Consider the following 15,229-nt stretch of genomic DNA (forward strand, 5'->3'; position numbering starts at 1 on the left):
ATCTGTCTAAGAAATTCCCTGAAAGTGAGAATTCAGGGACACAGTGGATTGTAGCTATTATAAAAAGGAACTTAGAAGTGGCCTTGAACTTGCATTTCCATACCCCTTTTGGATAATCATCTACAGTATATTACAGCAGTAATAGAATACATAAAAACTAGAACCAATTGGCAGACAGGTTTATACTGTGGTTAGTTGAGTAAATAAGCTCAGAGGTTCCCTTCCCTTTAACGTCTAACAGAAACATAGATTAAAAAAAAACCAAAACATCAACATAGTTCTCATCTTTGGCCCTGTCCTTTCAGCATGGAGGCATCTGTAAGAATAGATGTATACACCAAAGGCTGTCTTCAATCCTGTTCTCAAACCCCTACCCAAATATCCTCCTTTTATTGTAATGAAGTTTCTTCTAAATAGCAGATAACAGAGAGAAAGGCTTTATACCACCACTTTCTTCCAAGTTAGGTCCTTGGTACTTCTACATTTTGTACTGTTAGATTGCTACAAGGCTGAGGCTCAATATTTCTGAATTCAGTGTTCAGGCCTCAGACTTTTCTCGGAGGCCAGAGAAAAATGCAACTAGCATTCCTTTGACACAAAATGTGAAGGACACCAAATGGGGGCACCATCTTGAAGATCCAAATTTGAGAAAATAAAACACTTGCAATAAAATTTCTGTAATTAAAATATTGTCCCTCTTTCCTTCCCAGATTTTTTATTATTATTATTATTTCTGTGGTCCAGTCTCCTTTTCTTCACATAAGGAATTTAATCTTGCAACTGCTCATTAATGCTCAGCTGTGAGGCAGGCAGCTGATGGAGGAGGCTAAAATTATCTGGGGAGTAATAACAGTGTCTCAAATTTTTCTGAGGCCAGAAAACAGAGTTCCTGAGCCATGACACTTGCTTGCATGACCTCAAATAGAGCAAAGGGAATGCTGAGCCAAAAAGGGAAAATGGAAACTCCCAAGGTTTAGGCAATGTATTTTCTTCTGGAACAATTTCACCACTGAAATGTTACAGAGAAGTGAAAGAAAAGGAAGTTAACTAGGCCGACTTGAAGGTCAATTTTTTTCTTAATGAAGGAAGTATAGTCATAGAAAACTAAATATGAACGCTTTCTTTTGTTTTTTGAATATAGGTTCTCACTCTGTCACCCAGGCTGGAGGGCAGTGGCGTAATCATAGTTCACTGCAGTCTTGAGCTTCTGGGCTCAAGTGATCCTCTCCTCTCTACCTGGCCTCTTCCTCTTTCCCAGAACTAGGAATGGGTAAAGTTTTATCAAAAATAGGAGAAGCTGTGACAACAGAGGCACTCTGGTAGGGGGCTAGGTTAGGGATCTTCGTGCTGGGTTCATCAATTCTACCATTTTGGTATGTGACCTTCGATCATAATTGCTAGACCTCAAGTTCCTAATCTGTCACAGGAGTGGGGCAAATGCTAGCCAGATCTGTGGTTTGAAGCTTTGCTAGCTGCAGAACCCTCTCTTCAAATGCTGTCTTATGTAGAACTTAACCTGTAAAAGAGACCAAACCAGGACTGCTGGAATGGAAAATCTAAAGGGCTGGGCCTGGGATCTGGGCCTGGCTTAGCCCTTAGGGTATTCCAGTTGCTGGAGAACTGGCCCCTGAGATTCCTCTGAAGACGCAATTAAGATAGTTTACAAACTACCAGGCTAGATTCTCTTTAATTCCAAAAATGTATGAGTCAAACAAATTCCACCCAGAGAGTCAACTGTTATCAAACAAAGGATCATATTATGCTGAAGTCAATGGTGAGTGAAACCAAAGCTAGACCTATTGATAGGACTTCTTACCTTAAATGCAAAAATTGTATAGAGGCTTAGTCGGAGAAATAAGTCTGCAGCTATAAAGGAGCATGAGACAAAAGCTCTCATGCTAGAAAAAGTACTCATCTGCACATACCAACACAAAATGGACTGTTAACAATTAGAAAGTAAAGCTGACTTGTCTACAAACATCAGCTACATTAAGCTTCCTCCAAACACCTCTTTCATATTAATCTCAGATTAGAAACCTCCTAAGTTTTCCTACTGTTTTTAGCTAGGCTTGAATAGGACTTACTATTTCTAACCCCATAATATAAAGCTACTCAGTGTTGGAAATAGAAATTAGTATATGCTTTGTGGAATAGTTCTGCAGTCTATACCACCCTGAATGTGCCTGATCTCATTTGATCTTGGAAAATAGTCCTGCGGTCTTCTTTGAGAAGCTACAGTGAGTGAACCTTAAAAACCTTAAGTAATATTAGCAATATGTTTCCAATGAGTGTAAAACCTAGAACAGAAATCCAGGCTGATTCCCTGGTTTTCACTCCCTTCAGTACACACTACCACCTGTCCTACTTCGATGCCTTTACCTCCTGTTGCTCCCCTTCCTCTGGAATGTCTCCAGCATTCTCCCAGCCTACCAAATAACTCTATTCATCTCTCCAAACCAGTTCCATATGTTAAGCACATCAGAAGAAAAATATTTGACAGGAACAAACTCAAACATTAACTTGAGCGGGTTACTTCCTTTGCCTCAGTTTTCTCAACTGTAAAAGAAGAGCAAAGCCCCTTCCTCATATAGTTTTTGTTAGGATTTGAAATAGTATATATTTCTTTTTCTTTTTCTTTCTTTCCTTTTTTTTTTTTCTGAGATGAAGTCTCACTCTGTCCCCCAGGCTGGAGCACAGTGATACGATCTTGGCTCACCACAACCTCCACTTCCCAGGTTCCAGCAATTCTCCCTTCTCAGCCTCCTGAGTAGCTGGAATTATAGGTATGCGCCGCCACCACTCAGCTAATTTTTTTTGTATTTTCAGTAGATATGGGGTTTTACCATGCTGGTCAGGCTGGTCTTGAACTCCTGACCTCAAATGATCCACCTACCTCTGCCTCCCAAAGTGCTGGGATTACAGGCATGAGCTACTGTGCCTGGCCAAAACAGTATGTATTTCTATCAAGGATCTAGCGTGGTGCCTGGCACACTGATTCTAATTAACAGGTTCAGGATTGACAGTTTTGCATAAGTAACATTTGCCCTTTCAGCCTTCATAGAGAAAAGACAGTGAACCCGACATACCATGAGAAGGACCCGTGAGATCCCTCTGTACTTTCTCTCGGCAAGATCAACAAGGTCCTAAAGACGAAGACTTTTCCAACTTCTTAACTCCCTTAGTGCTACTATTAAGACTCAAATCCTAATGAGAACTGGCTGGGCTGGACAATCACAGAATACGGCGATGAAAAAGGCACTTGGGAAGAGGTGAGAGCCTCACTGAAGTGACTGATTTGCGCAAGGAAGAAAGTGAAGCCAGGAAAGGGACTGACATCCAGGCTGGGTGTCCTGGTGAGGTCAAAGGACAGGGTCACTGTAAATAGGAGTCAAACAAGGGAAAAACAAGCAGCTCCAATCAAACAGTAGGTTGTCCAAATGCTGTTTCAGAGAAGGATTCTGGGTGACGATAGGCTGAGACTGGAGGCAGAGGCATGGGAGACCATCAGAGGCAGCTGATGGAGGAGCTGATGCAGGTTGCAGAAACTGGGAAGATCAAGAAATTGTGAGCCCAGGTTGGGTGCAGTGGTTCACACCTGTAATCCCAGCAGTTTGAGAGGCTGAGGCAGGAGGATCACTTGAGTCCAGCAGTTCGAGACCAGCCTGGGCAACATAGTGAGATGCTGTCTTTACAAAAAAAAAAAACTAGATGGGAATGGTGGTACATGCCTGTGGTCCCAGCTACTTGGGAGGCTGAGGCAGGAGAACTGCTTGAGCCTGGGAGGTCAAGTCTGCAGTGAACCATAATAACGCCACTGCACTCTAGCCTGAATGACAGAGTGAGACCGGTCTCTTTTCTTTCTTTCTTTCTTTTTTTTTTTAGAAAGTGATTTATTTAGAGAGAAAGAGAGAAACAGGAGAAGGAGAGAGAAGGAAACAGCTACCCCTCACACTGAGTGAGAGAATCCAGAAAGATGGAATCCAGGAGAGGAAAGCAGCTTCCACCCTGAGTGGAAGGGAATAGAGAGAGATGGAGTTTAGGAGGGGAAGACAAGCTTCCACAAGACAGAGTGGAAGGGGACTCCAGAGAGGAAATCCAGGAGAGAGAAGGATGCCTTCCACGAAGGGAGTGTTTGTGGAAGGGGACCCAAACATGGAGTCCCAAGACCTATCTCAAAACAGAGAGAGAAAGAGAAGAAATTATGAGTCCATAGTATCAGAGAGAGAGAGAGAAGAAATTATGAGTCCAAAGTATCAGACAGATCACTGATGTGGACCCAGTGATTCTTCAATGAGGATACCATTGGCCCTGGGGGATATTTAGACATGTGTGAGAATCTTGTTATCTCCCCTATCCCCTTTTTTTTTCTTCTTCTTCTTTGGTTGTCACAATGTCATGGGTGCTGGCCAGGCGCGGTGGCTCATGCCTGTAATCTCAGCACTTTGAGAGGCCAAGGCAGGCAGATCACCTGAGGTCAGGAGTTCAAGACCAGCCTGGCCAACACAGTGAAACCCTGTCTTAAAAAAAAAAGAAAAGCTGGAAAAAAACAATGTCATGGGTGCATTTAGAGGAGGGCATGATGATGAATATCCTGCACAGAGAAGATCTGCCCCAGCCCAAATGCTATAGCACCCCCAATGAGAAACACTGAAAAGGAAATGATGCTGGAAGCCAGCATCCCCTGGAGGCTGGCACGCCACTGCAATGAAGGGGAGGATAAGAGTGTGACCTAGTTAAATGTGAGCCTGAAAGCACACATCTAGAACTTCAGAAGCAGGCACAAGAAACAATTAATGGAAAACAGTATTGGAGATATAGGAGAGTAGCAACCCTGACTCCTGGCCCCAAAATATTTCAGGGAAGCCTGTGCAGAAAAAGCAGGCAGCCACTGCTCAAACACAGGATGCATGTCAAGGAAAAGCCAAGTTTAGTTAAATACAGGTGGGGCTAAGGAGGGTGAAAAGGGTAAGAATGTGGAGAAGTTTCTCTGCAGAACAGGGAGTTTCCAAGTCCCATTCATCACATCTCAACACAGTCTGATATCCTTCCTTTGCTCTCTATTCCTGTTCCCCCTTGACCCTAACAGCTTTCACTTGGGTCCCAAGAGAGCCTCAGAAATTGTCTCCATGTAACCAATCGCTCACCTTTCTAATATAGCTTTTACACTGTTGCCAGAAGCATCTTTCTAAAATACAAGTCTGATCATGTCACTCTCCCCACATGAAAACCAATTGCATTCACTGGTTTTCTTACTAAATCCTAACCTTAGCAGAGCATTTGAGGTCTTCCATCTGGCCCTAAATGAACTACACCAGTTCCTTCTCTGTTCTGTATTTCTCCATGCCAGACTGCTTGCTTTCTTATTCCCTTTATTCATGTTCAGCTTCCATAATCCTTTGCTTCAATCTCCTATCTCAGACTTGACTCATTCTGCTTCATGTTCAAGTTCAGTGCTTTGACTTCACAAGTCCATCTCTTTCACTACCAGTGCTTCTTAAACTTCCCTGAAGATAAAAATTACCTAGGACACTTGTTAAAACGTAATTTCCGCCGGGCGCAGTGGCTCAAGCCTGTAATCCCAGCACTTTGGGAGGCCGAGGCGGGTGGATCACGAGGTCAAGAGATCGAGACCATCCTGGTCAACATGGTGAAACCCCGTCTCTACTAAAAATACAAAAAAATTAGCTGGGCATGGTGGTGTGTGCCTGTAATCCCAGCTACTCAGGAGGCTGAGGCAGGAGAATTACCTGAACCCAGGAGGCGGAGGTTGCGGTGAGCCGAGATCGCGCCACTGCACTCCAGCCTGGGTGACAAGAGCGAAACTCCGTCTCAAAAAAAAAAAAAAAAAAAAAAAAAACATAATTTCCTGGACTCTATCCCACACAGATCGAATCAGAATATAGGATGATTTTAAAACACATCCAGGCTGGGTACAGTGGTACATTTCTGTAGTTCCAGCTACTTGGAAGGCTGAGATGGATTAGTTGAGATCAGGAGTTTAAGGTTGCAGTGAGCCGTGGTCACATCACTGCCCTCCAGCCTGTGCAACAGAGTGAAACCCTGTCTCAATATACATATATTTTTTATTTAAAAAAATTTTTAATGCCCCAAAACTCCTGACATTCCTCCTATCAGAAGGTGGAGTCAAATTGCCCTCCCCAAAATGAGTCAGCTTTAGTGACTCACTTCTAATGAAGTGAATGTGGCAAAAGTGATACTGTATGACTTCCGAGGCTAGGTCATAAAAGGCAACACAACTTTGAACTCCCTCTTTTGTTCCCTCCTTCCCTCCATCTCTGGATGCTTGCCCTAGGAACTGAGCCACTAAGCCGAACAACCACATGGAATAGCCATGTGTAGGTGTTTCTACCCTGGCCCCAGCTGAGATCTCAGATGACAGCATCAACCACCTGACTTGTGAATGAGCCAGCCTTCTGATGATTATGGCCCCCAGCCTTTGGGCCACCCTGGCTGATGCTGAGTACAGCAGAGATCCTGCCCAAACTGGAGATTCACAAGCAAAAATAAATGCTGTCATTATGTAAAGCCACTACATTTTGGAGTTTGTTTTCAGAGCTATGTGGCCCAGGCTGGAGTGAAGTGACTATTCACAGGCATCACAGTACACTATAGCCTCAAACTCCTGACCTCAAGCAATCCTCCGGCCTCAGCCTCCCGAGTAGCTAGGACTACAGGCATGAGTTCCTGTGCCTAGCTAGGAGCCTTTTTCTTTTCTTTTCTTTTTTTCTTTCTTTCTTTTTTTTTTTTTTTAACACAGCAATAAGTAACTGGGACACCTATTATTAAGAAGTACCCCAGGTGATTCTTAAGATCAGGAAAGTTTGGGGACCTAAACTCTATTGTTAAATTCCTTGAGGTCAGGGATTAAGTCTTAATAGCTTTCTAGCTCTAGCTTTCTCTCTCTCTCTCTCTCTCTCTCTCTCTCTTTCTCTCTCTCTCTTTTATGAGATAGAGTCTTGCTCTGTTGCTCAGGCTGGAGTGCAGTGGCACGATCTTGGGTCACTGCAACTTCTGCTCCTGGGGTTCATGTGATTCTCCTGCCTCGACCTCCCATAGTGCTAGGATTACAGGGATGTGCAACCATGACCGGCTAATTTTGGTATTTTTAGTAGAGAAAGGGTTTCACCATGTTGGCCAGGCTGGTCTCAAACTCCTGACCTCAGGTGATCCGCCTGCCTCGGCCTCCCAGAGTGCTTGGATTACAGGTGTGAGCCACTGTGCCTGACCTTTCTGTCTCTTTTTAACGAACTATCTTTATTGAGTTTCTTCTCTTTTTTGGCAGGGGAAGGAAGGGAGACAGGGTCTCACTCTTATCACCCAGCCTGGAGTACAGTTGCATGATCATGGTTTACTGTATCCTCGAACTCCCAGGCTCAGGTGATCCTCCCACTTCAGCCTTCCAAAGTGATGGGATTACAGGCATAAGCCACTGCACCCAGTCTATTTTCTTTTCTTGATAAGAATAATACATGTTTGCCAGGCATGGTGGCTCATGTGTATAATTCCAGCACCCTGGGAGGCTGAGGTGGGTGGATCACCTGAGATCAGGAGTTCAAGACCAGCTCGGCCAACGTGGTGAAACCCCATCTCTCCTAAAAATACAAAAATTAGCCAGGTGTGGTGGTGCCTGCCTGTAATCTTAGCTATTCAGGAGGCTAAAGCAGGAGAATCGTTTGAACCTGGGAGGCAGAGGCTGCAATGAGCCAAGATCGCACCACTGCATTCCAGCCTGGATGACGGGGCAAGACTCTGTCTCAATAAATAAATAAATAAATAAATAAATAAATAAGGCCAGGCGCGGTGGCTCATGCCTGTAATCCTAGCACTTTGGGAGGCCGAGGTGGGTGGACCACCTGAGGTCAGGAGTTCAAGACCAAGTTGGCCATCATGGTGAAACCCCACCTTAAAAAAAAAAAAAAAAGTTTGACATAAAATTACAGCAATACAGTATAAGTCATATAATGTAGAAGGTAAAAGGGCTCTGCAGTCTCACCCCACCTCCACTCCTTGGAAGGGCTGTGTTTCCCACACAGCAGGTGCTTGATGAGTTTGTTACTGAAGAAAAAGTGATATCATAAATACAGAAACCTCCTATTGGTATTCCCTGTGTCCTAGATACAGCTCCCAGAACCCCTTTCTTCAAATCTTTACCAACTTTCTTCTCATAAATGGGCAGTAGCTTCCTATTAACAAACTCTACTAGTGAGGCAATCCTACCACCTGCCCTAGTCTCCTCCCCACAATGGCATCTCTAGTTGAGTGAAGCTGATGTGTTTACCATCTCTGGTATACTATTTACATATATCATTCCTTGAGCACTTGTTGAGTGCCTACTATATTCCAGTCACTGTACTGCACATCGGGGACATAAAATAAGCAGGAAAGTGGCCCTCATATTAAAGAACTCATGGTTCAGAGCAGGGGTCAGCAAACTTTTCCTTAAAGGGGCAGATGGAAAATATTTTAGATTTTGAGGGTGGTATGGTCTCTACTGCAACTATGTGACTCTGCCAATAGGACAAATGCAGCCATAGTGAATACACAAATGGCCATGGGTGTATTATGGGTGTGTTCTTCTTTTTTGGGGGGAGAGGAATAGAGCTTTGCTGTGTCACCAAGGCTGGAGTGTAGTGGTGTGATTTCAGTTCACCGCTACCTCCGCCTCCCAGGTTCAAGGGATTCTCCTGCCTCAGCCTCCTGAATGTCTGGAATTACAGGTGACCACTACCACATTCAGATAGTTTTTGTATTTTTAGTAGAGATGGGGTTTCACCATGTTGGCCAGGCTGGTCTTGAACTCTTGATCTCAGGTGATACATCTACCTTGGCCTCCCAAAGTAGTGGGATCACATGCGTGAGCCACCGGTGGCGACTAGCCAGGGTGTGGGTTTTGTTTTGTTTTGTTTTTGAGACAGAGTCTTTTTTTTGTTTTTCTGTATTACACAGAGCTCGCTCTGTCACCCAGGCTGGAGCGCAGTGGTGCAATTTTAGCTCACTGCAACCTCCACCTCCTGGGTTTAAGTGATTCTCTGCCTCAGCCTCCTGAGTAGCTGGGACTACAGGCATGTGCTACCATGTCTGGTGGCATGGTGTAGAGACAGGGTTTCACTATGTTGGCCAGGCTGGTCTTGATCTCCTGACCTCAAGTGATCTACCCACCTCGGCCTCACAAAGGGCTGGGATCACAGGTGTGAGCCACGGCACCTGGCCAGGGTGTGTGTGTGTGGTTTTTTTTTTTTGAGATGGAGTCTCACTCTGTCACCCAGGCTAGAGCGCAGTGGTGTGATCTCAGCTTACTGCAACCTCTTCCTCCTGGGTTCAAGTGATTCTCCTGCCTCAGCCTCCTGAGTAGCGGGGACCACAGGCCTGTGTTACCATGTCTGGTGGCACGGTGTAGAGATGGGGTTTCACCATGTTGGCCAGCCTGGTCTTGAACTCCTGACCTCAAGTGATCCACCTGCCTTGGCCTCCCAAAGCTCTGGGATTATAGGCGTGAGCCACCACACCTGGCCGGGTGTGATCTAATAAAGCTTTATTTACTAACCAGCAACCAGTGGGTTACATGCAGTGTGCCTATGTAGGTTGCACTTTTCAGCAGAACTTCGCACAGCGATGAAATGTTGTTGTGCTGTTCAATATGAGAGTCACCAGCAACAAGTAGTTACAGAGCACTTGTAAAGTGATAAATGTAGCTGGTAAACATTGAAAACTGAATTTTAAGTGTTATTTAATTTTAATTAATTTAAACTGAAATAGCTACCTATACAGTGGCTACCACATTGGTAAACATTTAAAACTGAATTTTAAATGTTATTTAATTTTAATTAATTTAAACTGAAATAGCCACCTATGTAGTGACTACCACATTGGAAAGTGCAGGTATAGAGTGTACTTAACGCTTCCTTCAACCAAATCAAAACTTGCCTCAAAACTTACCTCAACCAGAAAGCCTTCCTGATGAGCTCCTGTCTGTGATGCTCTCTCTGTCTCTTATTCTGTATCTAGTCCTCACTCTTATTCATTTTAGAGTTGCTGATATTTTGCTTTATAATTATTTCATAATTATCTTTTTAAAATAATTATTTTTTATGTCTATAACTTTTTCATCCCCAACTAAACAAAAATTCAAAGACACAGAATGTGTCTTCTGATTATTACCCCCCTCCTCCTTCTCCACAGTGCCTCATATAGTGTTTAAAATCCAGAAGGAGCCCAATAAAGCCATTTTACATCATGTACTTCCTTCACCAATTTCCCTGACAGGTGGCAATGTGTGTCAAGACAGATGGTCCTTTTGGACCAGGATCAGCACTTACTTGGAAAATATTTCCACAATAGCTGATGACTTGTTCTTGTTGACAAGAGAAAGTTCTTTGGCCGTTACCCTCAATGATTGTGAGGTCCACTGCCGTCTATTGAATGGAGTTGATTCCATCTTGTCTACAGACACTGAAATACCTATGCAATAAAGAAAGGCAGAACATTAGGCACAGAAGAGGATTCTCTAGCATCCAAGGATTAGCAGTGGTGTGGTAGAGCCCTAAACTTGCAGACCACACTCCTCCACCAGTTCTCCCCCAAACTGTGTAAACTTGGTCAAATGATCCATTATCTTTGGGCTGTGGTTTCCTATAAAAGAAGGCTATACCAGATGACCTTTAAGGTCCCTTCCAGTTCCATTTTATGACTGAGCCCACTGTGCAAACATCAATTGGCCTTTCCCTGAACTTAGGTCTATTCCAAAGTCCCATTTGAAGTGAAATGTTCCCCTCTTCTGAATTACATCCCAGGGGAGGTACAATCAGCATCTCAGTAGAACCAGGTCCAAATTAGGTTCTACTTACATCCAAGTTTCTTTTGGCTGCTCTCTCTTCCCAAGCTCTGCAGCACTGGCCACTTGGTGCTGGAGAGAGAGCTGGGGACGCAGGGTAGTATAATAGTAAGAGCAGGGCTTTAAGACAGACTTCGGGGAAATCCTAACTTTGTTATCTTGAACATATTATGTAATATTTTCCATTTCACCTTCTTCAGCTAAAAAATAAGGATAATATCTATCTTCAGGAGGTTTTGATATAGACTTAAGGAGATAATATATTTAAAATACTAGGTATGTTAACAGTAGTATTAACAGTAGCGTTTTATGTATATTTATTAGCATTGACTCTTGTTATAATTCTCATTTTAAAGCCTTTTAACAAGGGGAAGTATAAAGTACTTAAAGTTCAGGAGACAAACCCTCTTTCCTAACATCCCTTTCAGCCAAAGAATACATAAAGCCATACCCTTGATATCACCTTGTCCCTAACCATTAATCTGGATCGTTTGGTTATTTTACCCCACTAATTACCAAAGGAAAGGAGTTCCAACCTTTGTCCAGAAGAGATGAGATTAGAAGTAAGTCAACAGTTTCCTTATTTGAAGAGTGAAAAATATAAAGTACCACTTTGTTTCTGATCCAGGAGTCTTGAAAACTAAATATATATATATATAAATGCAAATTCACAGCCTACCAGAAGTAAAAGAAAAATAAAGTACTACTTGTGGCTCTTGACAACCTAAGAGTATAACCGATCTGGCAGAACAAATGGTTCATCAGGTACTGCCTTCAATAACCTTGACAACTGTAGAACTCAGAGGGTGTTTAACCCAGCAACTCAAGCTGCCATTTCACAATAAAAGTCCTGGATCAGGTCAGGCGTGGTGGCTCATGCCTGTAATCTCAGCACTTTGGGAGGCTGAGGCGGGTGGATCCCTTAAGGTCAGGAGTTGAGACCAGCCTGACCAACATGGTGAAACCCCATCTCTACTAAAAATACAAAATTAGCCAGGAGTGGTGGCACACGCCTGTAACCCCAGTGACTTGGAAGGCTGAGACAGGAACATTGCTTGAGGTAGAGGTTGCACTGAGCCGAAATCGCACCATTGTACTCCAGCCCAGGTAACAAGGGCGTAACTCCGTTTTTAAAAAAAGAAAAATCCTGGGTCAGGCATGGTGGTTCACACCTGTAATCCCAGCACTCTGGGAGGATAGCTTGAGGCCAGGAGTTTGAAACCAGCTTGGGTAACATAGCAAGACTCCCGTTCTCTACAAAAAAAAAAAAAAAAAAAAAAATTAAAATTAGCTGGGCATAGTGGCACATACCTGTAGTCCTAGCTACTTCAGAGGTTGAAGCAGGAGGACTGCTTAAGCCCAGGAGTTGGTAGCTACAATAAACTATGATCGCATCACTGCACTCCAGCCTAGGTGCCAGACCAAGATGTTCTCAAAAAAAAAAAAAAAAAAAAAAAAGTCCTGTGATGCAGAATAAGCAATAGGCAAATTCTAAAAGATCATGCTACTACTGTTCCACATGCAATATTTGTTCTTCCAACAAAATCTTTGTCTGAAAATAATACTAGTTTTGTTAATATGTTTTAATCTACATGATGGAAGGCATAGTATGCCCATTAATGGTAAGGAGCTCTGGGTTGGAGACAGGTAACTCTAAGTGGGAATGTTGGCCTCATCCCTTAATGAAAGGTTTCCCTAAAACTTGGATTTCTCATCCATAATAATGGCACCTACTTTGCAGTAGTCTTATAAGAAATAAATAAGATAAAGAAGAAAAGACCCTGGTGCAGAATAACTTAAGCAATAAATGTTACTGTTTAGTGTTTTTAATGTTTTCTCTTCTTCCTGGACACATGCACTTTGCAATAAATTGGAATGTATCAAATAATATATGATACCTATTTGTCTATCTGGTTTCCAGTATGTAACTGGCAGATTCACCAAACATTACCAGCCCCTTCTCTAAGAAGAAAAAGACATAGAAGCAACAAACAATTCAGCTAACCTTAATTATGTAAAACTATCATAGTTGGTTTTTTTTTTTTTTTTTTTTGAGACGGAGTTTCGCTCTTGTAACCCAGGCTGGAGTGCAATGGCGCGATCTCGGCTCACCGCAACCTCCGCCTCCTGGGTTCAGGCAATTCTCCTGCCTCAGCCTCCCGAGTAGCTGGGACTACAGGCACGCGCCACCATGCCCAGCTAATTTTTTGTATTTTTAGGAGAGACGGGGTTTCACCACATTGACCAGGATGGTCTTGATCTGTTGACCTTGTGATCCACCCGCCTCGGCCTCCCAAAGTGCTGAGATTACAGGCATGAGCCACCGCGCCCGGCAGTTTTTTTTTTTTTTTAACTCTGTAACGTAAGTTAAGGAAATGCTAATGAATGCTTTAAGATATTATTTGGTAGAAATATACTTCCAACACAGGTGTGGGTATAAATGCTGTCAGTTCTTCCATAAAGATCAATTCTGGATCAAAGGGAAAAAAAATATACAAGACATGTTTGCAGGCTGGGCACAGTGGCTTATGCCTGTAATTCCAGCACTTTGGAAGGCTGAGATGAGCAGATTACTTGAGGTCAGGTGTTCAAGAACAGCCTGGCCAACATGGTGAAACCCCATCTCTACTAAAAATACAAAAATTAGCCAGGTCTTGTGGTGCACCACTGTAATCCCAGCTACTCGGGAGGATGAGGCAGAATTACTTGAACCCGGGAGGCAGAGGTTGCAGTGAGCTGAGATCATCCCACTGTAATCCAGCCTGAGCAACATAGTGAGTGAGACTCTGTCTCAGAAAAAAAAAAAAAAAAAAGTTTGTAAAAAAGGAACAGGATTTATTATTTGATAGACTGAGCATGATAAAGAAAAAAAGTTAACTCCAAGTCTAAGTCTGTCGTTTTGATTACTCCCAGCCATAAAATTAAAGAAAGTCAGAACATCTATTTTGGCATACAGCTAGGAGAGGCACCTCTTATACTCAGGGATGAAGGTAACTCCACCCTGACCACCCTTGTCTTCACAGAAGCATAATATTATTTCTTAGTAACGTGATTAATACTATGAAACAGATAAAGGTGAGAATCAATACATGGTTTTTGATAGACTCTGGTACCAGGTTATTGAATAACTACTTCCTATGAGATGTAGGGAGAGGTCCCTGCCTGAATCGTATGAGTAATCTACTGGACTTGCTGATGTATACACAAATATTTATAGTACAAGGCAGAATGTCGTTAGAGGCTACACATCATCTAGGAGTACAAGACCTGATTTTCTGGCTTGGTGAGAGGGAAAGGAAAAGACATCAGACGGCTTGGGACTTATGGAATGGGCAGAATTTCAACAAAGTGGGGCAGCAGGAGAAAAATACTTCTCAGGAAGAAGGAGAAACAGCATTAGCACCTTTGGGGAGTGAGTTAAACTCTAGGTGCAAGAGAAGTTGAAGGTAGACAAGATAAGACATAATGGGGCCTGACTGGGAAGAAAACCATGCTAAGGAGTTGGGGTCCTATTCCAACAGTGGGAAAAAGTAACCTGTGAGTGATCAGATGAGGTCTAATCTTAATGTGGTATGTACTTAGCATATGCATGGCTTTTAGACCAAAAAAAAAAAAAAAAAAAATTCTAAGCCTCAATATCCACACCTGTAAGACAAGATCTCTGTAGTGGATTAATCAGTCTCTCTGATGGAACATAGAAAGTTTCTGAAAAATCTGCAAGAATTGGGTGCGGAAAAAGAAAAAAAGTTTCTGAAAAGGCGTGTAACATGACAAACATCATATTTTAAAAGATTATTCAACAACTTAGCAATGTGCTAAGAGAAGAAAAGACTAGAGTCTAAATTACTGCTTAGGAAGATCCTAAAACTCAGTGAGAGGTAATCAAGGTATAAATTCTTTTTTTTTTTGAGATGGAGTTTTGCTCTTTCACCAGGCTGAAGTGCAGTGGTGTGATCTTGGCTCACTGCAACCTCTGCCTTCTGGTTTCAAGTGATTCTCCTACCTCAGCCTCCCAAGTAGTTGGGATTACAGACACGCATCACCATGCCCAGCTAATTTTTTTTTTGTATTTTTAGTCAAGATGGGGTTTCACCATGTTGGCCAGGTTGGTCTCAAACTCCTGACTTCATGATCCCACCTCGGCCTCCCAAAGTACTGGGATTATAGGGGTGAGCCATCGTGCCCAGCCCGAGGTATAAATTCTTACATTAAATTAGGTAGGTGGAAATGGAAAAGTGGGAAGAGAGACACTGACAGTTCTTAGAATAAAATTAAGTTAGGGTAAAGGAGAATCAAAGCTGGCATCATCAAACCTGAATGATTAGAAGGCTGTTGATTCCATTAACAGAGACAGTAAATCTAGAAAGAAGAGGAAAA

At 42.9% G+C, this 15,229-nt stretch overlaps 1 protein-coding gene across 6 annotated transcripts in view; it reads right to left on the reverse strand.

Moving 5' to 3' along the window:
* Positions 1-15,229, reverse strand: part of LIMA1 (LIM domain and actin binding 1) — a 112,578-nt gene that overhangs the window by 64,375 nt on the left and 32,974 nt on the right. For 3 of the 6 annotated variants that reach the window (XM_003939161.4, XM_010349803.3, XM_074402627.1), the window contains one exon: positions 10,338-10,479. In XM_003939161.4, coding sequence (XP_003939210.1) covers positions 10,338-10,456 — 119 coding nt within the window. In that variant the 5' untranslated portion in view covers positions 10,457-10,479. Of the gene's footprint in view, positions 1-10,337; positions 10,480-11,388; positions 11,639-15,165; positions 15,212-15,229 lie in introns of those variants that run through there. The other 3 variants (XM_074402626.1, XM_074402625.1, XM_074402624.1) reach the window with 2 other exon arrangements.

This window comes from Saimiri boliviensis, chromosome 7 (assembly GCF_048565385.1).
Source record: "Saimiri boliviensis isolate mSaiBol1 chromosome 7, mSaiBol1.pri, whole genome shotgun sequence".
NCBI classification, from domain to species: domain Eukaryota; kingdom Metazoa; phylum Chordata; class Mammalia; order Primates; family Cebidae; genus Saimiri; species Saimiri boliviensis.